The sequence below is a fragment of the Dryobates pubescens genome, chromosome 2 (assembly GCF_014839835.1).
Source record: "Dryobates pubescens isolate bDryPub1 chromosome 2, bDryPub1.pri, whole genome shotgun sequence".
NCBI classification, from domain to species: domain Eukaryota; kingdom Metazoa; phylum Chordata; class Aves; order Piciformes; family Picidae; genus Dryobates; species Dryobates pubescens.
In genome coordinates this window covers 43,808,424-43,836,229 of record NC_071613.1, presented here as the reverse complement: position 1 = coordinate 43,836,229, position 27,806 = coordinate 43,808,424, and the positions used below count along the sequence as shown (strand labels likewise).

At 42.7% G+C, this 27,806-nt stretch overlaps 1 protein-coding gene across 1 annotated transcript in view; it reads left to right on the top strand.

Annotated features, from left to right (window-relative positions):
* The window catches only part of SEMA5B (semaphorin 5B), a 286,627-nt gene that overhangs the window by 151,968 nt on the left and 106,853 nt on the right, over positions 1–27,806 (top strand). The window contains exons 4-5 of the mRNA XM_054176331.1: positions 9,718–9,817; positions 24,369–24,414. Of these exons, the coding sequence (XP_054032306.1) occupies positions 9,718–9,817; positions 24,369–24,414 (146 nt within the window). The remainder of the gene's footprint in view (positions 1–9,717; positions 9,818–24,368; positions 24,415–27,806) is intronic.

Sequence of the window (27,806 nt, the reverse complement as noted above, 5' to 3'; positions counted from 1 at the left end):
AGCTCTGACTTCAGAGATCAACCATACTGTCCTTTGTATAACACTGGGTGATCCTTAGAATGTGTTTTAGTGGAAGTGCTTGAGCTGCAAAATTCAGATCTGCGTTTTATACATGAGGATTGCTCTGTTTTACAGCACTTTAATAAAAGAGGTGGAGGTCATTGATGAAATGTGGTCTCTGATAATCTGTTAGTATTATTAGCCAGCTTCCAATCTAAAAACACTGATCCTTATGAGAACAGGTTCATTTCAAAAGTCTTTCAGGATTTTACAGCCTCTGCTCCAATTCATTGCTGTGACTGACTCACAGTGGGACCTTTGTTCACAGAAGACAGGAGTCCTCATAAGCCTGGCTAGCTAAAAAGTACAAACTGTGCATTTGACTTGGCATCTCTAATTCGGTCTCTGTTGAACCAGCAAAGAGGGTCAACTTCTGTTTCAGATGTTCATTAAAATATGACACATCTGCTTCTGTGCTAGATCTGACTACGTGCAGGTGAAATTCAAGGAGAGTTTAGCCACGCTTTCACTGTCCTCTCCTGCATTCTTGCTGGTGAAAACCATTGTCCTAAATTTTGCACCATCTCTGCGGGCACAAATGGCTGATGAAGAAATGTAACTATAAGGACAGTGACAAATATTTGCCTGCAGATATGGAGGAGACAGATTGATGGTTGAGTGATGTCAAAGGAGTGGGTTTTTTTCCCATCAGATTGCAGTGGCTGTAGGAGCCAAGATGCAGGTTGTTTTCCTGCCTGAAAAGAAGGATTATACTGATCAGAATGTCGTAGGAAACTGCAAGTGATGCATGAGCACTCACCTTATCTTTCTCAGGGAGATTGTATGACAGCTGCGGAGCTTGCCTCAGTAAACAATGGATCACAATACTTAAACACTCTGCAACATCCTTAAGAAAACAAGAAATCTCTGAGTTTGCTACTAGTGGGGCTGTGTGTGGCACTGGTTAACCAAGTTTCACAAGGTGGTGGTGGGGCATAGGGCTATGGCTGCCTGAATTCATGCAGTGCTGTGTGGGGTAACAGGAAAGGTTTTTGAAGAGGGTTGTTGAGGAGAGCGGGCAGGGTTAGGGTAGAGTATGCCCTAGTTGGTAGCCTGCTGAGGAAAATTAAATCCATTCTTTCCATGGAATCCTGTGTTGTGTAGGCACAAACCTTTTGTCTTGTCGATCTCAGGCATGGCAAACGCACATGCTGATGACTCACGGGCTTGTATCTGCATTAGACACTCTTGTAGCACTTTAGTGTCTACAGTGCTACAGGCTGGGGTCAGAGTGGCTGGAGAGCAGCCAGGCAGAAAGGGACCTGGGGGTACTGGTTGATAGTAGGCCAGCAGTATGTCCAGGTGGCCAAGAAGGCCAATGGCATCTTGGCCTGTATCAGGAACAGTGCGACCAGCAGGAGTAGGGAGGTCATTCTGCCCCTGTACTCTGCACTGGTCAGGCCACACCTTGAGTCCTGTGTCCAGTTTTGGGCCCCTCAGTTTAGGAAAGATGTTGACTTGCTGGAACATGTCCAGAGAAGGGCAACAAACTTGGTGAGGGGTTTGGAACACGAGCCCTATGAGGAGAGGCTGAGGGAGCTGGGGTTGCTTAGCCTGGAGAAGAGGAGGCTCAGGGGAGACCTTATTGCTCTCTACAACTACCTGAAGGGAGGTTGTAGCCAGGTGGGGGTTGGTCTCTTCTCCCAGGCAACCACCAACAGAGCAAGAGGACACAGCCTCAGGCTGTGCCAGGGGAGGTTTAGGCTGGATGTTAGGAAGAAATTCTTCACCTAGTGATTGGCCATTGGAGTGGGCTGCCCGGGGAGGTGGTGGAGTCACTATCATTGGAGGTGTTTAGGAAGAGACTGGATGGGGTGCTTGGTGCCATGGTTTAGTTGATTAGATGGTGTTGGATGATGGGTTGGACTTGATGACCTCGAAGGTCTCTTCCAACCTGGTTAATTCTATTCTATTCTATTCTATTCTTGCTCTTGATTGGCCATTGCCAGTGAGGATTTGCAATGCTGCATGTTCAGTCACTGTCCTTGGAGGTATTTAGAAGACATGTAGATGTGGCACTTAGAGACATGGTTTACTGGTGGTTTTGGCAGTGTTTGGTTTACAGTTAGAACTTGATGATTTAAAAGTTTTTTTTCAAGAAGAAATGATTCTATGATTTTTTTCAGTTGGGGTTTGAGGTCTTGAGGGGGTCTGAGCTATAAAAGCCTTGCTGAAGAAGGAAAAGCCTCTCTCATATTGCATGTCTTCTATCCCATTCCCCCAGCCTTGAGACTCACCAGGTGGGAGTCTTCTGGCTCCCCCCTGGTGCAGATCTTGATTGACCTTTTGCCTGCCCTTCATCATGTACAAATAGAAACCCAAGTAAAACAATGAATGGACCAAGCCTAGCCTCTCTGATGAAGAATGATGAAGAACTGCAAAAATGTGCCAAATGGGGAATGTGACTTGCAGTCCTTTGATCTTCTCCCTTGAGGAGGGCCCAACACGCTGTCCCATACTGGAAGTGAACACAAGTTCATGATTAATATTTGGTGTTTTCTTTATCTGAGGTGAATCCCTGGGGTGTGTTTTGCCAGCTGCTCCGTATGAATAACAAAAAAGTAAATAAACAAGCAGTCATGGTTGCACTTTTGCAAAAATTAGGTTTGGTCTAAGGGCTTTTTCCTCTATATTGAAACAATTGAGCAACACTTGTTTTGAAGAAATTATTAACATTTAGGAAACAGAGAGCCAAGATGCTTGGTACGCATTAGCAACAATTAGTGCTGCCTGTGCAGTGCTTGAGTTACAGATAGCTATGCCCCGATGCAGCAGCCCGTATGCCTAAACCCATTTAATACTTGCAAGCATTAACTAACTAATAATGGAACTAAATAGTTCCATTATTTGCCCAAGACAGAGGATTCCAATGTCAGTGCTGTTGGGCGGTTGGGACTATGCCTACATCTCCAGATATCATTTCTCTCTTGGGATGGAAGAAGCTCAACAAGACCAGTTCAAAGCAGTGAGGGGAGAGGTACAAAATCATCTAGATTTGATATAACATTAAATGATAGCATATGTAGGTTACTAGGATTAGTGTGATTCCCTATGGCTCTGTGAAGCTACAACCTGAGTCTTTAGTTCTTTTTTTTCTTTTTTCCCCTTTAGGCTGGTAAAAGAGCACAGCTCTTCCTTGGTGGCTAAGAAATGGGAATGTTCCATCTTTGACATAACAAGAGAGATAAAGTCGTCTTTCTTCTTTGAGTCATCTGCTATCCTTATATTCTTGGACAGATTGGAGAAGGGCTTTAGCAATTAGCACTAAAGGACTTTTGCTTCTTGCATCTCAGTGAAAAGGCATAGCTCACTGCAAGCAGCTATCACAGTGACCCTCATCTGAGGAGGAGTTTCATCATTGGCCAGGATAGGATGAATTGATTGGGCAGGAAATAAGGTAGAAACGTGACTAGAAGATGAAGATTGCTGGAAAATAAAGCATGAGTGAAAGAGGAGTTGTAGGGTCAGAGGGATAAACTGAATGAAACCATGAAAATGAGACAGTTGGAAGAACATCTGAGTTGGATTTGGGTATTGAGGGGAGAGAGAAAGAAACTGCTTGGTTTGGCCCATTTTGTAGAAGTGAGTGTGCTCTGCCAACAGCCTTCTGAGTCCTCATAACTATGAGTAGAGATCAGAGATTAAAGAAGGCAATAAAGGTAGAAATTGCAGCAGTTGGGTTGAGGAATATTTAGTGTACAATTAAAAGATTTCAACACATCTGGTTAAAAGAAGAGAGAATACCAGTAATGAGGTGGAGGTGGTGATGGGAAGACAAGACAGCAGGGTGATATGTATGTGTAGGAGGACTTCTGGGATAAAGCCAGCTTGATTTTTTTTTGGCCTCATGAGTAAAGTTGAGCTCTGAGTGCTGATACATTTGTTTGCTCAGCTCTGCCCTCGCAGTAAAAGATTTCTCCTTCTTCTGATAAATTTGCTGAATTGCAGAGTGGTTTTGTGTTCTGGAGGCTACTTTTAAATTTCAGCAAGGTGTAGGAAAGAAAATTATTTTCCAAAGACTACTGCACTGACTTGTGGTATGACCTACAATGCAGAACTAAAACTTAAAATGGAGCTGATATTAAATGATCATGATTCATTGTAGGTCTAATAAAGATAATGCTGTAATTTTACTTTGACTTCTCTACATTCTTGGAAGTGTCCACACTTGCTGCATTTGAGAAGACAGGTGGTAACATGGGTAGCATTAGTCTTCTGAGCTTTTGTTACAGCGTTGTTTCCTTTGTCTCTGATGAGTTCTGGTCAGTGACCCACACAGAATGAAAACTGTGGCCTCAGTCTTAGCAGGCAACTACTTTGTGAAAAATTTTCTAAATACTGAGGATAATTGGGACACAGAGGACACAGTCTCAGGCTGCGCCAGGGGAGGTTTAGGTTGGATATTAGGAAGAAGTTCTATACAGAGAGAGTGATTGCCCATTGGAATGGGCTGCCTGGGGAGGTGGTGGAGTCGCCATCATTGAAGGTGTTCAGGAGGAGACTTGATGGGGTGCTTGGTGCCATGGGTTAGTTGTTTAGGTGGGTTGGATTGGTTGATAGGTTGGACGTGATGATCTTGAAGGTCTCTTCTGACCTGGTTTATTCTATGTATAATTGAGCCATAGAACACTTTATTCTGGAAAAGACCCCTAAGATCATTAATTCCAACCATTACCTTAACCATGTCCCTAAGCACCATGTGTACATGTCTTTTATATACCTCCAAACAGAGACAGTCTGAGATAGTAGAGCTGATTCTGAAAAGAGCATTTCATCAGTCTATATCAAGAAACAGCCTGCAACCTTACCTTATGTTACAAGTGATTTGCCTTTGTTGGTCATGGTTGGGATCCAACAGTGAGAGTACTTCAGGCTAGTGGGTGGTCTGGAAAGATCTAAGTGGTTGACTACTTGCAAACTGGAGTATCTGCCAGTCACTAAATATGGTTTGCTCTGTGCCAGGGCTGGAGCAAAACAAAAGGGGAGAAGATTGTACAGTTACAAAAGTTATGGCTGTTACCTGGGCCTTCCCAGAAGTGCTGAAATACTCACACACAGTAATTAAGCATGCCATGAAATAGTAAGCTGAGTTAAGATGACTTATAAGAGACCATACTGAGGGAATAAGGGAAGCACTCAGTGTGTGGTGAAGTTGACACTGCACAAAAGTAGGGCTGAATATCTTTAGAACAGATATTTATTTATTCCTGTGGAGTTTGGTGGGCCACAAGTGCTGTATGTGTTCTCCATTGCACAAACCTTTACTATCGAATCAGCTTCTTTTGCAGGGACTTCATGTAATGCGGCTGGTTCAGGTTATCTCTTCAAGAATGGGGTCCCTCTGAATCTTCTGCTTCAACTTCCCTGTCTTCTTCCCTTACAGATTTTTAATGATATTTTGGAAGCTTTTCTGTGCAATCCCAGGATAGCAGCATGGTTCGATAGGAGCATGGTTAAGTCTGTATACGTGGGTGTACCCTTACTTTGCACAAAGAATCCACGCTCCTAATTAGTTTAAGTTTTTTTTTGCTCCAGACTAGGAAATCTGTGCTGATTCTTTTTCTGGAAGAGATGTTCTTAAATAACACAGCAGTTAGCTGTCCTCTGTGCACCCAGCAATGGCTTTGCAATTTCAAAAGGCATGGACATTTAACCTCCCTGCTCTTGTGTGATGTGTGCTGGATGGACAAAGCTGTTACAGCCTGCTGGAGGTGAGAGCTACAGTGGGTTTCAAGTGAGATGAAGCAGGAAATGCTGTCCTTCAAACAGGGAAGTCTAAGTCAGTGTTTACATAATTCTTTCCTCCAAAAAACACAGTGTAAGGGTGAGGTGGGGAGCAGCTGGTTTTGAGATGAAGGCTCAAGTATTACCAGGTTTACCACATCTTTAGAAGCTGATCCAAAACCCATCAAGCTCAGTGGAAAATGGCCAATGATTTGAAGAGTCTCTGGATCAGGCCCTTAAACCCAGCTCCTGCAATTTGGCACGCTGTCCTTTGTGCAGCTGACTAATCCTTGTCCCAGTCCAGTACTCTCAGGAAGCTGGTGCAGAGCAGTACACTGTCAGGCTGCAGGGACCACCCTCTGAAATGGCAGAGGGCCTCTTTTCACCTTGTCTTATGCCTGCATAATAGCCTGAGCCCAGCTGTGTCTGCAGACTTACATTTCCTGTGGAGCTCTGTCTTCTTTGCAGCTGGATACCTGAACCACCTTGAGCTGTGGAGGGACTTCCAGAGCTTTAGAGGTTCTAAATCAGATGTCTGGCGATGGATGGTGTTGGAAACTATTAAACTTTTGTTCGTTGGTCCTCATGTGGAGGAAGTGAGAGCATGGATCTTTAACCCCCTGGAAATGATTACAGATGAGAAACACAAAGGAAGCCTTGATGAACATTTTGCCCCTAAGCCATGTGGTTCCTAGCTTTCCGGCTCCTGCTGCCGACATGCAAAGCCAGGACCTTGGGTTTTAATTTTTCATACTGTTTTTAAATAGATACTTTTGCAAATGTAAACATGCCCCAGCACTGAAGGTTTCCAGCCAAATTAAAGAGTCAGCACTGGAAAAATCAGCCTACTCAGAAAGGTCAAATACGAGCAAACACTGGAGTTCATTGGGTCCATGTGTGTAAACTTCAGCTAGCATGGGATAGACCCAGAGCAGCACTTACCTTGCAAAGTTAGTTTCAGAATGAGAGGCTGGAACTGTCCTCAGGGATGCCTGTGGTCTGAGCAATAGGATTGAATGTGTAGAATGAAAAGAGACCCATGTTCTAACTCATGGTTGGATTTCCATTCTACTTTATCCCTTCCTTCTTAAGAGGCAAAAAAGAAGGTTGGGAAGGAAAATGTGACATTTGGCATTAATTCTGACAGTTGACATTCAGATAGTCTTATCTGGGACCATGCTGGGCTTAATAATCTCCAACTACATGCCTATAAAGGCTTAATTTTACTATGAGGATGCATGCCTTGCAGCCTTTAATTTAATAACCAGGAAGGGTTTCTTTATAAGTTGTACCACCTGCAGTAGTAATAGAAATCAAGACATTGCCTGTTATTTCTTGGGCTAGATAGACTTTTCAGCCAACATAGAAAGATTCAAGCCACCTACTGCCTTTAATTCTTTTAAAATTATTTTCACCTGTAATTTATCAGATCTTGTCATTAAAAGGAAGAACTGATGAGTGTACCTCTCTGAAGTGAGGAGCTCTTGCTTAGAGTAGCAGATGAAGAAATGTTCATCCTGCTACTGCAATGTAATAGTGGGTTAGTTGGTAGGAAAGAGTTGGTGGGAGAGAAGGTAAAATGACAAGAAAAATTATGGACTAAAAGTAGGATCCTTAAAAGGTGTCATCATTATATAGCAATCCCCTAATCCCACCCCCATCAGCCAACAGAAATGCCAGATCTGTAGCACATGTCAGCAGGCTAACCTGCCTGAAAGGTGTTATTGTTGCTGGTTCTGCTGCTTGGCTCAGAAATGTCTCTGCAGCTAAAGAGCTACAGGAACAGAAGACAGACGCCCGTTAGTTAGGAGAATGCCAGAGGTGAAGCTGCAGTGCCTCCTTGGTGCTAGTACATCATTAAGGGTCCCAGGGGAGTGTAGGAGGTGGAGATGCTTGAAGGTTAGATGGGCTGAGTTATTCCTTAACTCATGCCTTTTCATTGAAGAGCAGAGGAGGTACATGTGTTGTGTGTGATTACGCAGTGTGACAGGAATGCTGAGAAGAGCTGGAAGCCTCCTGCTGCTGACAACAGGGGTTTTAGGTTGTGAGGAAGGAGGTGTCATTGTTGGAGAGGCCCTGGAAGCATCCAGTTAGGGGGAGCAGGGTACCAGGCTTGATGGTGCCCAGCTCCATGGTGAATGGGATTAGGAGCTGCTATGGGGTGTGGTGGCAAACAAGGCAGAGGCAAAAGCTCCATGACAAGAGTCTACTTTAGAGGACAAGTGGAGTGTAGAGACTTTTATAGAGTTGTCACATCATTTAGGTTGAAACAATCCTTCAAGATCATTGAGTCCAACCATTATAAGTGTTTTCTTAATGTTTTGATAACTGAAGGGCTTGATTATCTTTTGTTTGTCTCTGCTGGGAGAAGGGACTCAAAACTGCTCAACAAATATGACTATGTCAAAACTTTAAACCCTTGCACATCTGTAATCCTGCAAAGCGTGCCAAGACACCCAAGGCCTTAATAAGATTCCTCATCATCATTGTTGTTTTACTGCTGTGGAAAGGAGAACTAAGGCCTACAACAAAACATTCAAACTTGACTGCCTTCGGTGAGACTTCTCAATTTGTCATTGGGGTTATAAAATTACAATGGAACATATTTTCCCAAAGCTCTTTTGAACTAATCTGAACTGCATCATTATTGTTCTGAGTCATGAGGTCATTGGTGTGGGTATTGGTATCTTGTTGGCATGAGGCCAGAAGTAACCACCTTTTGTGTTGAACCTCCTGAACCTTCGATACCCAGTCCCTGAATGAGGCAGGCATACTTGTCAACAGGTCACAGAAGGATTGCAGATATATTGATTTGGTCTCATTTGTTCCTTTCTCCCTCTGATACCTGGTATTCTCCATGTATTTAACAGCCAGAACAGTTAGTAGCTGGAAAGTAGCCAGAAGTAAATTCTCAAGAGAAGTCCTCATTATAAACCTGATGACCTTCTGACACATATGTATGAATCTATCCCTGCTTTTTTTTGTGCAGTAAAGGTGCAAGCTGAGGCTGAAATTCTGTGATATGTGATACATACAAGGTCAAAGTTGGTAACTGTATTGAGAGCTAGGATTTTGTGAATACCCTATCATCAGGCCTGAGAGTTATTCAGCTTTTTCTCTAAACAGGTGTATTTGTTATTTCATCAGGACTATCTGCCCTAGATCTTTCAGCTAATGTGTTAATATATATAGCTTCTGGGAGTGTTTTGTCTCCACGGTGAGCATAGCATAGCCAAGTCTACTGCTTTGCATTTAACCTGTGTGATTGCACTTTGGACAATTGCCTAGATTGGCAAATCCAAGCTACCTGATAGAGCCAGTCTCAAGTTTGTGCAATCTCTTAGCCACAAACATGCTGTGATGACTACCCTATGCTCCCCATCAAAATTAAAGAAGGATATAACTGATAGGGATTCCAGATGTTAGGTGAAGTAAAACTTAGAAGAGAACCTAAAACCTGAAAGAGAAGGTAAAACTTGTCATGGGAGCATCCAGGTCTTCAGTGCAGGTCACTTCTACTCTAACTTTGTTTTCAATTAGTTGACCCCACCTTCTCTTTCTGGAGGGCAGCAGAGAAAGCAAGACTATGATGGTCTTTTGGCAGGCAATCGAGTCCCTTTCCACCATAACCTTGGGACTGAAGCTGGTTCCCCATTTTTAACATGAGCAAAATCAAGCTGCTGTTGCCTCTGAAACCAAGGCTGACACTCCCATCTCAGATGTGAAAATAGCTGCTGAGACAGCCCTGCGTTTGTGTGCGGGCTTTTGCACGTTCTGCAGAGAATCAGAATAAATAGAATCCCTTTAAATAGATTATTAATTAGCCTTCCCTTGACAGATAACTCGGCATGAAACCCATTTAGTGGATGTCTGGGTGAACTCACTGCTTCTAGAGATGCTTTATTGTTTTTTGTTTTCTCATTTTCTTTGCAGATCTGAAGCCCTGGGTGTCGAATTTCACCTATCCAGGTGTGCATGACTTTTCACAGCTTGCACTGGATGCCAACAGGAACCAGCTCATTGTGGGAGCAAGGTACAGATTATATTTTAATTAGTCCAGGTTTGCCATTCAGGCTCTTTCCCTTCAGGTTGTGTCTTCAGAGGAGAGTGTGCTTCCAGCTTATGTGGCCAGTCTCCCCCTGAATAAGAAAGCTATAATCCATATAGAGGGATTTAGACTCCTACTATATTTGTAAAGAAGAGAAAATGACTAGATTAAAACAACAACGAACAACCCACACAAATAAATAAAACCACCAAACCCACAAAACTACCCCCAAAACCGGAACACAAAACCAAACCAAACCAACCAACCAAAAACCCCAAAAGCAATCAAAATGACTGGTTAATGAAGCAGAATGCTGGCATCTCCCTCAATATCATGAGTGTTAGAAGAGTTACAGTAAATCATTCTGCATCATCACAGTATCACAGTATCACCAATGTTGGAAGAGACCTCAAAGATCATCAAGTCCAACCTATCACCCAAGACCTCATGACTAGACCATGGCACCAAGTGCCACATCCAGTCCCCTCTTGAACTCCTCCAGGGATGGTGACTCTACCACCTCCCTGGGCAGCACATTCCAATGGCGAATGACTCTCTCAGTGAAGAACTTTCTGCTCACCTCGAGCCTAAACTTCCCCTGGTGCAGCTTGAGACTGTGTCCTCTTGTTCTGGTGCTGGTTGCCTGGGAGAAGAGACCAACCTCTTCCTGGCTACAACCACCCTTCAGGTAGTTGTAGAGAGCAATGAGGTCTCCCCTGAGCCTCCTCTTCTCCAGGCTAAACAACCCTATCATCCCTCTTCCAGCAGAGTATTTGACTTTGTGGTTTGTTTGCCATGGCCAGACTCTCCCTGTGTACCCAGGTTCATCTATATACTATTGCATAAGTTGCAGAGGCAATGCAAAGTATTGTTTTATTCTCTTTTAGAATTCACTCCACAACCTGCTCTCTTCACCTTGCTGATGCAGCCAAATCCTCACCTAATGCATTTTGGTGCAACTCTGTTGTTGTGGCTTATTGTGTATAATTAGCACATATTTTCCTTTATTTTTAAACCTTATTTTTATTCAGGATGCTGTAACATGAGGGTGGAAACACACAAGATGAGGCTAGGGAAGCTCTAAGAAATTTAGAGCTGAATTTGCAGCAGGGAAAAGAGCTATGGTGCAGTGAAATAATACACGTCAGGAGTGGTTGAATCATGAGACCCAAGAGCAACTATTTTTTATAATATAATAAACAGATAAGACAACCCAAACAGAAAAGACTAAGCATGGTCCAACAAATCAGTTTAAGTATAACATTTAGAATCAGATAACATTGTGGTAGCAGTCTCTACTGTTAATGAAAATGGAGGAAGAGACTGCTTTCTTCCCAGGTTATTCAGCTTTAGAGGACAGGAAGGTGAGGAGGAGAGCTGGAAGAACTTATGATAGGAACAAGATGTGTAGCAGAGGGAGAGTTTTTTGCTTCATAGAGACGGCTGAAGTGGTATTTAATATATGCTTTCTGTGTGTATATTTGTGCAGTAAATAATAACTCCTACCTTCTTCTAGCTGTTCAAATTGCCATAGGCCCTCCTGCTTTTCATACAGAAACACTTTACTTTCCAAAGCGTGGCTTCACCTGTGCTGGAATCCTTAACCAGCAATTATTAATATTTATTACTTCAGAAGAGCAGTGCTTTGGGGATGGCTATGAACAGTGCCTTCCACCAGGCATTGCACAAACACAGGCACGTTGCTCTGAGGAATTTATGGTTTACATAATTCAGCTGCACAGCAGGTTCCCCCCATGCAGATGCTGCTAATGCCGACACGCTTCACTCCCGCTCAAACCCCAGCAACACGTCCTCTGTCTCTGCAAGAGTTCATACGAGTGTGGTTAGGCACGAGCCCACAAAATCCTCATAAACAGGGGCATAACAGCAAATTTGCCTTCCCACTGGAAGTACAATATATAGCAATATAGTGCCTCAGGAGGAAGCACTAGCACATCTTTATAGAATTTGCTTGGAAAAGTCAGTTTTCATGAAGCTCTACCCACCTGACTGCAAGACTGAAAGGTTTGATGGTGACACACAGCTGTGATGAGCAATTCTTGGTAGAGTTAATGAAGAGTTATTTTCCCAGAGCAGGTGGGATACAGGCTTGGTGTGGAGGAAGTCAGGAGTGCTGAGCCCTTTCCCTCTTCACCATCTAATTTCCACCCTGGGTGATGTGACAGGGAGAAGTTCATGAACATAGGGCTGTGGATGCAGTTCTTAGTGCAGCACAGCTCTAGGCATGATGAGCTCCTGAAACTGTGCCAGAGAAATGGGAAGGGGAAGTAAAGCCTTTTCTGTTCCCCCCTTCTAAGATAAATCCACACCTTGTTCTGGACTATTTTTAGGGGGTGATTTTTTGAGTCATTAGTTGCTCGTGCACCATCTGCTTGAATTTGCAAATGAAACAATACCTCAAAAGAGATAGGAGCTGTCTCTATCCATCTCTATAGGGTGTAATTTATGAAACCTAAATTTAAATGTTAACCATGTTCAAATGTGCTACTGTAGATCATATTAGTAGTAATGCTATCTATTCTGGGGTTGTGGAAGGAGTTTAGGATCAGGGTGGAGTTTATAAGTACTCCCACTTCTCAATTTCCTGGTTAACATCATTCTCTTAGATGATAGCATTATAAATTATTTCAGCCTAGTTCTTTCTGTCTCTATTTAAAAGCAGTATGACCTCACTACAGCATCTCTTTGGCTTAGTTTATCCTGTGTTTCAAAGCTTCACAGTAAATGCTTCCTAGAAGAAAAGAAGATTCTGGGGCTCACAGGGGTTTTTGGTTTCAGGAATTGGACACAGCGTGACTGAAGCTGTGAGAGGTATTGAGGGCATGCCATGCAGCCAGGGAGCTGGAATAACACAAACCTCAGATTCTCAAGCTTTATCCTTATCTGAGAGCCCTCTCCGAATGACTGGTGCTGTCTGAGTCCAAACCAGAGGAGTTTGATAACTCCACTGCACCAAACACCTGCCAAGTCAAAATCCTAGAAACAAAGGAATTAATTTCAAAAGCCCACCATGGTTTCCAAGCAACGTATTTACTTGTCACATCATTTGTAAAATCCAAACACTTGCAAGTAAGGATATGAATAGTTTGGAACATTGTAAATCTCACACTACCCATGTTATGAGACACATTTCATTAAGTACAAACCCACATATTGCAAAAATTCATAACCTTCTTTTTGACTCATAGTTTGCATGTTTTGGTTTTGTTTTAAATGTAACATTAGTATTTTAATGTACTGTTTTTCTTCTGTGAATGAGTGATTGTTTTGCAATATTTGCTGCTTTTTTTTCAGCTCTTGAGCTCATGTGATTGCTATTTGAGCTTATTTCAATGGGAGGGAAAACAACATTCTAGACTTCATTATTACTGAGAAGAAAAAAAAAAAAGAGAAGCTAGCAAATATGATTGCAATGGTGATTTCATTTGGGTGCTGGAGGAGCAGTGCTCTGCTCTCTCACCTGTGCTGTAGGCAGTGTGCCCAGTCCCTGGGGAGAGTGGGTTTTGTGGAGGAAGTGCATAGTGTAGCACCTCCTTGAGAAGCCTTACTCCTCCAGACTAGCTTGTTACTGGCTGGGCAGAGATGGGAGCCAGTAAAGAAATTATGACATGAAAGACCCTGCTTGGAGTCAAGCCAAAAAGCATGCTTCACAAGAGCTCCCTGGTGAGGAGAACATAAAAGGTTTAAAGGAGGATGGTTGAGACACTGTGTGACAATCTGGCACGACAGCAAGCTGAAGGGAAACAGCTTGGACAACAGGAGGATGGTACCCAAACAAATGGCTGCACAGAGAGTGGCTGAGAAGCCCTAAAGGAAGCATTTGACTTTTCCCAGAAGAAAACTGCAGGGGTGTCAGCTCAGGGCAGCAGCCTGCTGGGGTTGCGAATGTGAGACGCATGGCTATGAGAGTCGGCCATTCGCAGGGAGTGGAGGTGTTACTGTAGAAAACCCTCCAGAAAGCTTCATGGCCAGAAGTCTTCATAGTTCTGCCTACCAAGAGGGCTGTCAGCTCCATCAGGAGATGGGAAGGGATGGTCTGACATGGCTGTTGCATGGGGAGCTGTGGCTCGGGAAACCTTGTCACAAATAGCCATTACCAAGAAGAGCCTGGAGGTAGAGGGTAGTGAGCAAAGGCTGCATCAAGGGACTCAAAATTGGCAAGTAAATTATATGTCATTCTAGACTGTCAGACTTCTCTGCAATAAATGTAAAGCTGCTAAGCTGCTGGCGATGCAAGGCTGGATGCTTTAACAGCATGATTTTCGTACTTGATTTAGAGCTGGACTGAATGTGCCTGTTAATGCTAAGTAGATAGGTGTGAGAAAGGAGATACAGTTAGTCTGGGGAGCAGGGAAGGTGTGTATGAACTTTCAAGGGTTATTTTAGGGGGACCACAGCAACCAGGGAGCCCTTCTTCTTGGCTATCATTGCTCCTGCCTGTACAAGCGTTAAAACAACTCTGGATCATTCAGGCTTAGAAACTGAAGACTGAATGGAGTGACTGATGTCCCCAAGGAGTTGCTTCAAGTTGTAGCGTGCAGAAATATGGCAAATTGTAAATATACTCTAGGACCCTCAACCAGCAGGTTTGGAACCCTGTGTTTATTGAAGGTCTCTAGTGTATGATAGATTAGTCTGTCAGACAGTAAGTTTCATGCAGATTCCTGGCTTAACGTAGGCTTTTTCCTGCCTGCTTGGCAGAAAGCTCCAGAGCACAGTAGTAAAACTCTCAAAACCTGTGCTGCTTGGAAAATATCACTCTCACCCTTGGGCACCTTCAATCCTGTCCAGATCTAGACTGCCACTGAACCCAGAAGAGAGTAAGTCTCTGCAGATAGTGTTACCTGTGAAAAAAACCCAAACACTACAAACCAACCAAACCAACCAAACAACGATAAACCAAACCAAAACAAAAACCCCAGCACCCAAACCGTTTTGCAAGCCAGGAAATTCAGTGGCAGAAATCAGGTCAGAGTTGATCCACAGATTTATAGTATCAGCATTCAGTCTAAACTCTGTCAAGAATACTTTCTGTTGCCAAATGATCAGAGCCCCTCCCCAGCATTAATCCTCACAGGGCTCCTGTGAGGCACAAAATCACAAATTTCACATTATAGATGGGAATTCAAAGCTCAGAGGGATTAAGAACAAGTCTGCCCTGTGAAAAGGCTCTGATGCTGAAATGGGAGTTAATAGATCTGGAAAGTATTGCAGGTCTGCACCTAACACAGCTATTCCTTCAGCAAGAGCACACACTTTCTGAAGTTACCAGTCAAAGTCTGCATAACTTCAGAGGTTTCTGCACTGGGCCCATGTGGACATAGCTGAAGCTCTTCTATGGACTTGCAGATGGGATTTGAACCCTTTCCTGTTGTATTCCACATGGAAGTTTATTCAGTTGTCCTCAGCCTTGTATCTCCAAAGAAGACATAAGTATTGAAAATGTTCACGAAAGCCTGTGAATCACACACTAGGACAATGGAACTTCAGCATGGCAGGTCATGTATAGCATGAAGTGATTAAAATGCAAATAACATTGACCATGACCAAATGGGCATAGTCAAAGGCTAAATAGTCCATAGGTGTGTCCTGTTATCAGCCAAGAATATTATGCTATTTGTCCCTGATTACAGGATTTGACTCAATACTTTTCTGGGACAAATTGACTGAGCTGAGTTACTGCAATTTCTGATGGCTTGCATTAGATCATACTGTCTTACACCAGCTTTACCCCCTACTAAGTCACGTTTGGCTGAGAAATTACCTTGCCAGTTGAGGTATTAATGAGGACGTGAGCAAGCAAAGAGTATGATAATGTTTTTCATTATATCCAGATCAAAGGAGGGTAGCTGTGAAAGCACTGTTTCAGAGAAACCCACAAAAACAAATACCATCTTTTCTCACTGTGATTTTTCCTATCAGACAAAATAATGTTCTAATTAAAGTTGCATCCTTGTATTGCAGACTGGAGAGGGGCAGGTAGCATGGTGATATGAGAAAAAGGGAGAGTCACTCTCTGAAATTAACAGAAACTTTGAAAGGACCATTAATGCTTTTTAAAGAAGCTGCCTCACTTGGATGGTAAAGAATATAGTGAAGGTGAGAACCCTGTGATTAGACATTGCAGCTTGTTAAATCCATAATTGTGGGTGCGTAGTTTCTTTACACAGGGAACAAAAGTGTGATTTAAAGTGCAGATTTTAACCTATCTGGTTGAGCTTGGGATAGTTTAGAAGGAGATTTCCCACTCTGATACTGTGCCAGGTGGATTCAGCTCAACCTTCTTGTAAGTGTTGGGGGGTGAAGCCTCACAGGCATGTCTAGTTCTTACCTATAGAGTTTGCTTTCCTCTGTTGGTCTCCAAGGAGTCTGAATTTGTCAAACTCCAAATCTGTGCTGTCCCTGACATACCTCATGGGGAGGAGGGAAAGAGCTATGGACAGGAAAGGACAGAAGGACAATTGTGTTATTGGAGAATTCTGGAACTTTGGATCTTGGCCCAAATTTTATTAAAAGTGTAATTTTTTAATTTCTTAGTTAAAATTTGTGTGTTTTCTTGGGCACAGGATGTGAATTTTAAATAGCACAATAAATCAATCAAATCAAATGCTATGCTGAAGTACTGGCAGGTTGCTGGTTTGGTCCAATGCACAGAAGTCGCAGATGTAGGAAGGCAAAGAGGCAGCTTTGCTCCAGCTGTTGTACATGGAGAAGAGGGTAAGGCAACAGCAGTCTCTAATCTGTCACCTTTGTTGGCAGAGAAAACAGATGGTTCTTCAAATTGCCTGTAAGGCAGTACCATCTACCTCTCTGAAAATGACCTCAGTGGTGTGGTGGTCTCTGCTTTTGCCCACCATTGGAGGAACCAGGCTTTCAGATGACTTGTGGCTGGTGCCTGCACAGCCAGTGCTGTGAGAGACAGTCTTGGTGCAGCAGAGGCTGATAGGAAGCATCCTTACAGAGCGAAATGCAGGCCTGACTGGAATAATATCTCATATTCCAGATAAAAAGAAAATTGGTGATATCCTATCAAAAGCAGCCACCCATGAGAGGCTCACTTGCTTCAGAATAATTAAGTTTGAAGATTATAGTTCAGAGAGTGGGGGCATGAGCAAACAGAAGGTCAGGATACTTTGGCAAAAGCATTTGAATCTTGGACCTACAGCATCACAGGATGGAGCTGCAGAGCAGTTTCCTTTCCTTCTGCATTACTGGCAGTACTCTCTCTTGCTCTGGTTAAGTTGGCGATATATTAGTTTTATATGGCAGGGCTCACCACAGTTACTTGTATATCACTTTATATCCAGATGTTTAGGTGCTAAGCCTACTGTTCTGTGCCACTGCAAAGGTATAAAAGCCACAAGAAAGAGAAGGGATTGCTTGGCAACAACCTAAGCTCACCAGCCAACTCTATCAGTATTTGCATGCAAGTCATATTGAACTCATCCAGAGTATGAGGAAAGCTTGACAGAACTTAGCGTGTTTATCAGCCTAAGTAGGCAGCTGGGGGGCCTGCCAGGGAATATTTGAACGATAATCAGTGTGTCATAAGAGGAGGAGTTTTACTTATTGAAAGCACAACTTAAAGTAATGGGCAAATAGTTGCCCAAAGGTCCTCATGCAGCTCAGGGCCATATTCGAGGTACTGGAAGTGCTCTGTGACTCTGCCAACTGCATGAGAGGGGGAGAGAAGAGCTGTCAGCCACATGTCAGGAGAGACCTGAGGTGGCATGTGGGATAATACATGAAGGTCTGAAAGATGGACTCTTCCAGGAAAATAGGAACAAACCCACATGCAGGCTTTGAAAATTTGGCTCAGTTTCCATCTCTGAGGTTTTGAAGAAACTCATCTAGTGAAACAGGGGGAGGGAAATGCGACCCAAGCTAGCAAACAAGCAAACAGAACCCAACCAACAACAAAGTTCCCCCATGTTTTATAAATAAGTTCAAACAATTGCACACAAAAAAAATAAATAATCCCACTCCCCATTCTGTGAAGTGTGTGTGTACTGCTACCCTCCAGAAAACATCTGGTTCAAGGTATCTCTGGAGTGCAGCAAACACTGTCATCCCCAAGGAGGTGGGAGCATATTAGAGGGAGGCTTTGCCTCTCCTGCCATGGGAAAGAGAAAGGCCAGAGACACTAGAGCTAGTTTGCTGCTTCCCTTGCAAGCTGATGCAAGAGAGGACCAGATTGCTTATCCACGTCCTGCTTCTCCCTCCCATGGCAGCAGCCATCTATACAGATTTCTGTATACCAGTATAGTCCAAGGATGTCACAGCTTTGCAGTTGTCCTGCATGTTCTGCATCTGCCTCTTTTGACTCTTCCTAGAGCTGGCCCTGAGTCTGCAGCACGGAGTCTGAGCAGATCTGTGCCGTGCACCCTGTGCCACTGGAGTCAATGGTTGCTCTCCGTTGACTGGGATATAGAGGATTTGTTTTTCATCGCTGTTTTTATTGGGGAGTACTAAGTGCCCATCAATGGCAACCCAGAAACAGTAGCTAGGGTTCTGCCTTATTTTGGAAGCTGCTTAATCAGAACGATATGCTGCTTGCATAAGGAGCCTCTTCTAAATGGATGCTCTGCTGGCTGTGGCTGGATTTATCAGCGAGGAATGTTGCTTTGGGAAAAGCAATTGCTCATACAGAAACTGCATCATATTCCTGTATACTATTCAGTATGGTTCTCTGTTGAGCACCTATTGATTTTTAAGGAAGAATGATGTACCAGACAAGTTTTTCTTCAGTAGAAACAATATTACTGGTGAATAAGAATCCAGCCTGTAAGGGAGATGCTGACTCTCCACCTTTTCTGCAGCATGTGTATGTCAGACTCTTCAAATGAATCACTGGAATAGCATTTCTAAACCGATTGTCACATCACACTCTGGAGCAGGCATGTAATTAACTCCTGAGAGCAAAGGCCAGAAACACCTTCAGGAGCTGGGTTTCTCAGGATGGTTGGCTAGTTCAGAATTGTGGATAACTGTATGAAAAGTTCAGCCATATCTGGACCTGCATAGAGACAGTGTGCATTAATCTAGTGTGAGATTTGGTAGTCAGGAGCCCTGGGGTCTGAACTCAATTCCATCATTGACTTGCTGTGTGCTTTGGAGAAGGTCATTTAACCTTTCTCTGGCTCATTTTCTCTATTAGTATAAAGGGGGAATGATGCTAACCAGCTCCCAGGTTGCTGTGAAGCATACTAAACTGTGTTTGTCATGTACTGTGGAAGTGCAAAGTATATCTAAGGCCTCCAGGAGCAAAGATAGGAAGAACTGACAGGAGGTGCTGGCTCCTAGCCTGAGACTCAGCCGCAGCACATGGCTTCCAGAAGTGCCAGAAGGGAGCATTAGCTTTGTCACATGCATAATTCTGTGTCTTGTTTTGTGTCACCCAAAGGACCCTGTTCTGTTAATTATTTTTCTTATTATCTACCCTGTGACAGTTCGGAGTCCCTCTTGCTGACCTGGCTCCTGATTGCAGCACAATTCCCCACCGAGGAGGGGAAGCAAAGAGGGCTGCTGATCTCTTTTTCTTTTCCCTGGGATCCAGGGATAGCATACATGCAAATGGATCAAAACTGTGCCAGCAGAGGTTCAGGCTGGACATTAGGAGGCATTTCTTTACTGAGAGGGTTATCAAACACTGGAAGAGGTAGCCTGCCCTGTAATGAAGAAGGGGTGATCTTCTCAGGTCTACTATAAGGTGCAGACAAGTAGAAACATGTGAACAGGTGTGCGTGTTTTCTAGTAACACAGACCGGTTGAGACAAGGCAACGTGTTGTTGGTTTCTGTGTACATGTCAAAGTCTTGAGAGGTCCTGCTGGAGGTCAGCATTAGGGATCTTGTGGCTCCTGATTTGCTAGCAGGGGTTGTTCTGAAGCTCAGAGAGGTTGTCTTTCCTGGTTGGTGTGTATTGGAGGGGGACAGAGTTAAGAAGTGTAAACTAATCTCACTCATTTAAATTTAAAACAACCTGAAGCTAGAGTAGCCTTTCATTTACATCTGTTCAGTCCATTGGCTCCAGGGATGTTCCTCCTGATCTAGCACAGCAGAACTGAAAAGTGTGCTCTCCTTTAATTAGAAGGAAACACTTTTTAATTGGCCAGCATAGTGCTAGCAGATGTAGTGTCTGAAAAGAGACCAGAATGAGCATCTAAAGCATGTTGCAAGCCTTATAATTTTGAAACTCCTAAGAGTATGGTTCTCTAAGGAAGGGTCTCTGCTATTATTCAAACACTCTTGTTATGTGACTTTCCATTGGAAAGAATTACTTTGCCTTGTAGCTCTGTTGCTCAGTGGCATCCTAGAAATACTTTGCCTTGGCTGTAAATTGTTTCAAGGCCAGGCAATGTGTGAACAAGTGCGTGGGCATCATGTTAGAAAGTTCATCCAAGGTGTGCTTGGCTATATGGCATAAACACTTAATAAACAGCTTTGGCTTGGGAATGTCATGGCAAGCAGATTTAAATGACTATATTCTTCCACCTTTTTTTGAAACACTTCTCAGCTGCTATTTTGGTATGTATGCTTTGTGGTACCAGGCACAGTGAGCACTTAATCATTTTACAAGGCAGCCAAATACAAATTACAAAGCCAATTAACAAATACTTTCATCTACAGGATTTATACTACAGCTTGGCTCTCTTCATACACAGACTAGCATAGAGGGCCCAGTTTGGGAAAGTAATTCAACATCCACCCAATTTTCATTAGTGCAAATGGCACTTCAGCACCAGTGTGCCCCAGCTCTGGGGGCAAGTTGTTCTCCTAACCAGGGCATAGACTAATGGACCAGGAGACCAACTCCTGGTTGTGCTGCAGATATGTTCTGTGATGTTGGCCGAGTTGCTCAATCTGTGCTTTAAATGTAAATGAGAACAGCATATCTTATTTTACTCTTCTGTATATATTCAGATGGCAAATTCTTCAAGACTGGATTGTTAGAGCAGGAAGGTCTTTACAGCAGCTACCTTCATGTGTTTGAGCTGAGGGATAATACACCCCTGCAGTCAAAGGTGACAGAGAGAGGATATATCCTCAGGTTGTTTAAATAGGCATCTGCCATGAATCAATCTCTAGAGGAAGAACCATCAACCCACTTCATGTCTTAACAAAACCACAGTCTTGGCTGAGACTCAAACTGTTACTATTTAACATGGGCATTTTCAAGAAATGCACTGGTGTTCATGAATAATAAGGCTAGTAGTGATAATAATTAGCAGTTTGAGGCACCTTGCAATTCTGTAATACCATTTGTCCCAGAGTTACTTAGATGAGTTTAGGCACTTGCTTTGGAGATGAAGTGCAGCCACCTCTGGGCTGGGGTGTGTATTAAAACACACCAAGGTTGTGTTTTAATACCATAGAGTGATGTGGTATGACTTACTGGTACAGAAAGTGAGTAAGAAGGCTGACCTATCCCTCCATGTTTCTGTACCACCTTTTTATACAGGAGAAAGAGATTGTTAGAATAGGTGGTTGAACCAGGCAATCGCTCTCCTGGCCTTGTTCTGATGGGTTTAATTTAAGAGAGAACAGAATTAGCCAGTGCTCACTTACAAGACAAAATGGGAGAAAAAGAAAAGACCACAAAGACATCTCATCCATTCATGCAGAAATCTCAGTGTTCTCATTTATTTCTTAATCCTACTCTTTCAGTTGCTTTAAATTATAGTTCACCAAGGTATTAAACAGACATAACTTCAAACACAAGCAGAAAAAAAAGACACAAATGGGGCAATTCCAGGTACAATAAACCGTGCCTGTCATTCAGGGACCTTGCTCATTCTTAGACTGAAATTGCAGTTAAAATGTAATTCATAAAAATGGCACAGTCATATTCAGCAGATCTTTCCCCTTGGCTTTTTACTCCTGGTATGGCTTTGCAGAACAACTATTCTTAATAAAGCATGTTATTAATTAAGGATTAGTCTGTTCTAGCTGAGCAGGTCAACTATGAGTCTGGAGGTGTCTCTGATAGCCTGGTCTGACACCAGTGTTCATATCACTGCTGATAAGATGTGAGCAGGATCAAACAAACAAAAAGAAACTGCCAGTGGCTGTGCAGACAGCAAGTGAGGAAAGCTGATGAAAAATGTAAGGAAACCCTCATTTCTGTAAGAAAGCCACAAGGTCAGAGTTAGAGAGCTGAGGTTAGTACGAAGGCTGTGTAAGATCATAGTGCTAGCCCCATTAGTACTCCATTCCACCCTGGTTTAGGTCTCAGCCACTCAAGTAATATCTCTGCTAATGCTTTGTCCAGGTGCTGTGCAGCAGTCACTAAGAGGACAGAGACTGGTTTTATTTAAATGGACACTGTTCCTGTCTGCTTCTGTTTTGGCTGAGTGTAATGAAAATTGTGCCCTTTAGATATGTCTCTTCCATTAAAGATATTTTGGTTAAATTTGCTCTGCAGTGCTATCAGGGAAAGAAACCTAATATTAAAAATTATTAGTCAGTCAAACTGTCCAGCTTTTCACAAAACTAAAACAAGGAGGTGAAATCTGCATTATAAGACTTCCAAAATCAATGCATTTAAATAGCATGCTTAACAACAGGAGAGCAACTTCAAGTCTTCAGTTATGAGAACTTTCTCCTTAGGGTGTTGTAAGATTGGAGGCCAGTGACATGCTTAACTTTTCCAGGAGAAGGCTTTAGTTCAAGGCATTTGATGTGTTGAAGTTGCATTAATATTTTGGTGAGAGCAGCATGTGCTTTTCTAAGGGAGACGTCAGGCTAGTCACTGGATGAGAATTTATCTCCATTTTGAAATTTTAGCTCTGTGTAAGCTTAGTGTCTCTGGTCTGCTGCATGTGCCTGCAGAATAGAATATTTAAGTCTAAAGAATTAATAACAAATTGCTTGGGAAAGTATGCAGCCCTTTGAGACAGAATAGGCTTTCAGACTGTACAAAAGGACTGACGAACCTCCAGTCATAGGATTAGGAGAGAAGAGGGAGATGTTGAGTGTGAGGGTACATATTGCTGATTTATTTTTTCCAGATATTGCTGATGGGTCTTATCCTTATTCTGGGTAGCAAGACCCAACACAGATTAGGATGATGGAAAAAAAAGAAAAGAAGAAAAAAAGAAGAAAAGAGCATATCAAAGCTGAGCTGAAAATTTGATACCATGAGTCTGACTTCCTGAGTTCCCCATCACCCTTGTCCCCGTCCTTCTTTGTTGACAGTCAGTAGCAGCTGAGAGCTTTTGATTTATTTCTAGAACTGGGACAAAGTATATAGGCAACTCTATGATTATGATTTAAGTGATACACAAGTGAGAGACAACAGTAGAAGGAAAAACTTCTCAAGCCTTGTAGTGGTCATTGCAATCCAATATGAATCTCTTGTATGCCATAGTTTAAATGACTATATTTGCTTGGGCAGAGTGTGCTGCTGACTACACACCCTAAACAAGGCCATTCAGAAGAGTCTTTAGGACTTTTCCATCACTATAGGAGCTTTCTACTGAATTTTTTCTGACTTTACTGACCTAGGGAGTGATACTCCCATTTTTAATAGATAGGGGAATGTCTATATATTAGCACTTCTAGAGTGGCTGAAGCTGTATCATCAGTGTGGTACTTTCTACTACTTAAATAGAGCCACCTCCAAAAAAGTAACTCACCTGGAGAATGTGGTGACAGGGAAGCTAGAAAAAGATCACAGCTCTTTAGACCACTGATAGATGGGGATGCAACAATACAAAGTTAGACACGGCCAAAACCCTCAAGCACACAATCAAGTCCATATGGCTTATTATGTTGGCAGGGTCCTGGAAAATGCATTGCCTTAGCAGTCAAAAATGTGAGATAATCCTGTTAACTATGTCTCATCTATTGATGTTTATGCAAATGTGTGTTCCCTCCTATTTGTGATGGGATATGAACATGCAAAAGGAGGATTACAGGAGCTCAGCTGATGTGTAGTATCTCATGCTACAGTGACTTCTGTCAGGAATTCCCTTGCTTTGTCTGTGGAGATGCAGTGACAGGAGGATTGGGAGTATGCCACTGCCTTGATTTCCCTGCTGGTTTTCTGTGCAGAGAGATTCTGCTGAGAAGTATCTGTCCTCTACTCCTTTTCCACAAAGTCCTGAATAGGAGTGCCCACAAGAACAGATATGGCATCAGCTTTGTTCCAGTTGACTTCTCTTCAACCCCAGTTTTCTCAATATGTAGAGAAAAACATGAGTGCAGCCATTACAGGACTTCAGCTAAAGTTGTTTGTGGGTTTGAAAACAGTCCCAGTGTTGTTGGGATTTAATTGTGGTTCTTCGTTATGAGTTCTGTAATATTTTACTCCTGACCTGCTCAAAATTTTGTTATGGGGGTTCATTAAGACACTGATGAACAAGGGGCATAGAGCTGTTTTGACATTGTGGCAAAGACTCCAAGAAAAGCTTGTCTGTAGAAATGAATGACCAAAAACTATGAGCTGGTTTTATAACCTCTCCTTTCCTTCTTTGTTAGCCTAACAGTTTGTAATTTTTCTGCTTGTTCATGCAGGAACTACCTCTTCAGACTTAGTCTACACAACGTTTCTCTTATTCAGGTATGTTCATTTTTAATTCTCTTGTTTTAGTTGACTTGCTCATGAATGTGTAATATTTGATGCACATTTTCAGAAGCTGTATAGTGTAAATTTGCCCAGAGTGATGAAGCAGGGAGAAGACAAAGTCAGAACCAGATGCTTATTCCCACTCCAATGATAGTGCTGGGGGAAGGGCTCTTCTGTGCTTGCCCATTTGGACAGCACACTCTGCTCTTAATTCTTGAGTGTTTGGGTGGTAACAGGATCTGCCAAAAGTATGGCATCTTAAGGAACAAAGCATGTAGCGTGACTGATACAGCTTTAAACACAACAATCAATAGAAATCCTTGGCTTTCATTAGAGGAAATGTCAGCAACATGTAGGAGAAGCTTTTACTATTCTCGTCCATCCTCATTTTTAGCCATTGTTGGCCTCTGTGAATATGGATTGCTGAGGAGCTGTGCTTTGCTGAATGAATTACAAAAAACAAGGTTGGACTTTCAAGCATTCAGAAGGCAAAACACATTGAAAGATGTATGTTACCCATGGCAGAATGGAGGTAAAGCAGCTAAACTTTGAAAGGGCTTGCAAATAACCAGCAGTATGAGGACTTTCTTCCCACTGCACTGAATCTGGAGTCAAAAGATGCAGCAAAAGTTGTTAGTGAAAAGCCCAACTGCTTATGTTAAATAAATAAGTACTTGCACTCTGGGATATTTACTTTCTTCTACAGTTGCCTAGAGCACTGAAGATACATTCAGGAATTCTGAGATAGATTGAAGGGCTTTCCTCATGTACCTGGCCATACAAAGAAGCCATTAGAGCAGTATGACAGCCATTCTAATATGCACAAGCCTTTTGCTGATAGTAAGAGTTACAAGTATAGCTGGAGAAAAGAAAACATGTTTAATGGTTGTAAAATGCATTGAATCTTCCTTTAAAATGAAAACAAAGTCTGGAATTACCAGTGACAACAATGAAGAGTTAGAGAAGCTGATACTCCCATTTGGCAGTAGTTTCTCTTTGCAGAGCCATATTAGCATGGTTGGAAAGCTTCCAGCAAGCACACAGGAGAGGGAAGTCTCTAGTTTATACAAAGTGTCATACCTTCTGCAATGCCTGTTATCACACTGCCTGACACAGCCTCTTGTGCTTGTCAGACAAGGGTTCCCCTTCTATGAAACCCATTTGTGAATCTCCCTCACACACTTCTGAAGTCAGGCTTGGCTTGGGCCCTTTTTGGTGCAGCAAGCTTCCTTCCCTACACCGCAAAACATGGGAAGTCTCCTTCTATGGCACTGGAGGATGCTGTGGGATCTCCGGTTAACATAATGAGCTTAGTTTGCTCCTGCTTTCTGGGTGTATCCGGTCACTTTGCCAAGAGTTTTTGCATGACAAAGAGAGCATGGAATTATGTTGACACACGTGTTGGGAATGATGGAAGCGATTGTTTCCCGACCTAATGGTTGCCTAAGTAGCTGCTTGGCTTGGCTCCATAAAGCACATGATGCAGATTAGAGGCACCCCCTCCTACCTTCCCTTCACTGTGCATCATTTTAAAGATCAGATCAGAAAGCGAGACAAGAAAAGCAAGAAATTTGCAAGGGTGAGAGTGCAGTTTAAGAAACAGTCACAATGCTAATTTGGGTTGGTTTGTATCTCTTCTTTGCTTGTAAGTAAAGCACAGTGTGGGTGTTATTTGGCCTGATTTGGGGATAGTTTTTTTGTCCTGAAATTGTGGTCTGATTTATTTCTGCTCATGGGACTTCCTCTTCAAATTGCCAGTGGTATTAAAACTGTTTTGTGGTGCAACATTGCATTGAAAGATGTCTGCTCCCTTCCATTGGAACCTTCTTGAGTTGAAGGCAGAAACATGAGGAACAGAGTCTACAGGGAGCGGGATATGCCTGTTGAGGGGCAAAGCCTGGCAGAGTGAGGAATGTATCTCTCTACAGCAAGGTTAGGTGAAGTTTAAAGCTGATTTTCACTGAATGTCCTTGTGCAGTCAGCTATATTGATAGGCTGCACTGGGGAAAAGACAAGGGCACATTTCAGCCCCATAGCTGTCACAGAAAGGAGAGAGGGCCAGAGTCTTCCTGTGAAGGAGATGACTCTTCATTGTCTTCAGCAAGGGTGTTCACAGCATCTCATGGGAGCAATATTCCTATGCCACTGCTTGCTCCCACAGCAAACTCAGTACTTAAGTGTCTCATTCTGTAATGGGTAGATTTACTAGCTCATTTTACCTAATGCATGTTTTTCGTGACAGTTATCTGTTCTTTAACCAGAAAATTAATATTTCCTGCCATTGAGCAAGCCATAATGTTTTTCATCACAGCATTACTTCAGTCATTGCTTTTCAGTTGGAATAAATTCTTCTTTTTCTGGATTTTAATCCCCTTTATGAATACTGTGTATCACAAACCCAGGGTTAACTATTCCATCACTCTCTGATTTAAAAAAAGTTTTCAGCTCACGGAGTTCAGACGACTAAGCTCTTTCCTTCTACCTGTTGAATGACTCTGGAGGCCTTTCGTTTAAACCCAATGCAAAATCAGCTAAAATGAGCAAGAGTTCTCCATCATCTTCAAAGATCTTTTTGTGAAACTGTCACTCCTGAAAATACATTTTAGGAGTTGTCAGTTGCAGAAGCTGAGGTTATGGTATTGCTCCTGAACCTGTGTTGGACTGCCAGTGGTATAAACTTCATTATGTAATCTCCACAGCAAGGAATGCTCTGTAGTATAGTGTAGCTCCTCCATGTTGTTTGGATAAGAAGTTATTGTCTTGGAATTCCAGTAGGCTAGAAGACAAAATGGAGCATCATAAGGGCAAGTTATTGAATAAAAGTTGTGTAAGAAGGTAACATTGCCTTATAGAACAGTTGAGATTTCAGGGGAGAGGAGGAAGAGAGGTAGATTTTAGGATGTGTCAGCTGTTGGACTGTATTTTAAAGGAGTCATTTCCTTTCTGTGGTTGTTTCTCCAAGATGTTAGTGCTGAGCTTTTATATAAGAATTAGTGAGTGGAGCAGAAACTGAAGCAGTACAAGCTCGCTTCCTGCTCCACAAAACAAACTGTACTGACTTCTCTGAGATTTTTTTCCCCCTTTCTCATTTTGTTTCTGAAATGTGTTTCAGAGATTCCATTTGGGACCTGGGAAATCTTTCACCAAGTGAGTTTTAGCTGCATGAGAAACTTTGGTGGTGGTGGTGAATATTTTTCTGAGAAACATTTTTGGCTGAATTTCAAGATCCAGAAGCAAATTGAGGCCAAATTATTTGGGGGGTCACTTGTGATTTTGTCTACCTGCCTTTCTTGCCAAAACTGAGGCACATTGTTAAAGAATTTCTGAACATCAGCATATTGAGATGCCCCAGCTGGGATATCCAAAAGTACCTCTTTGGTGCTTTG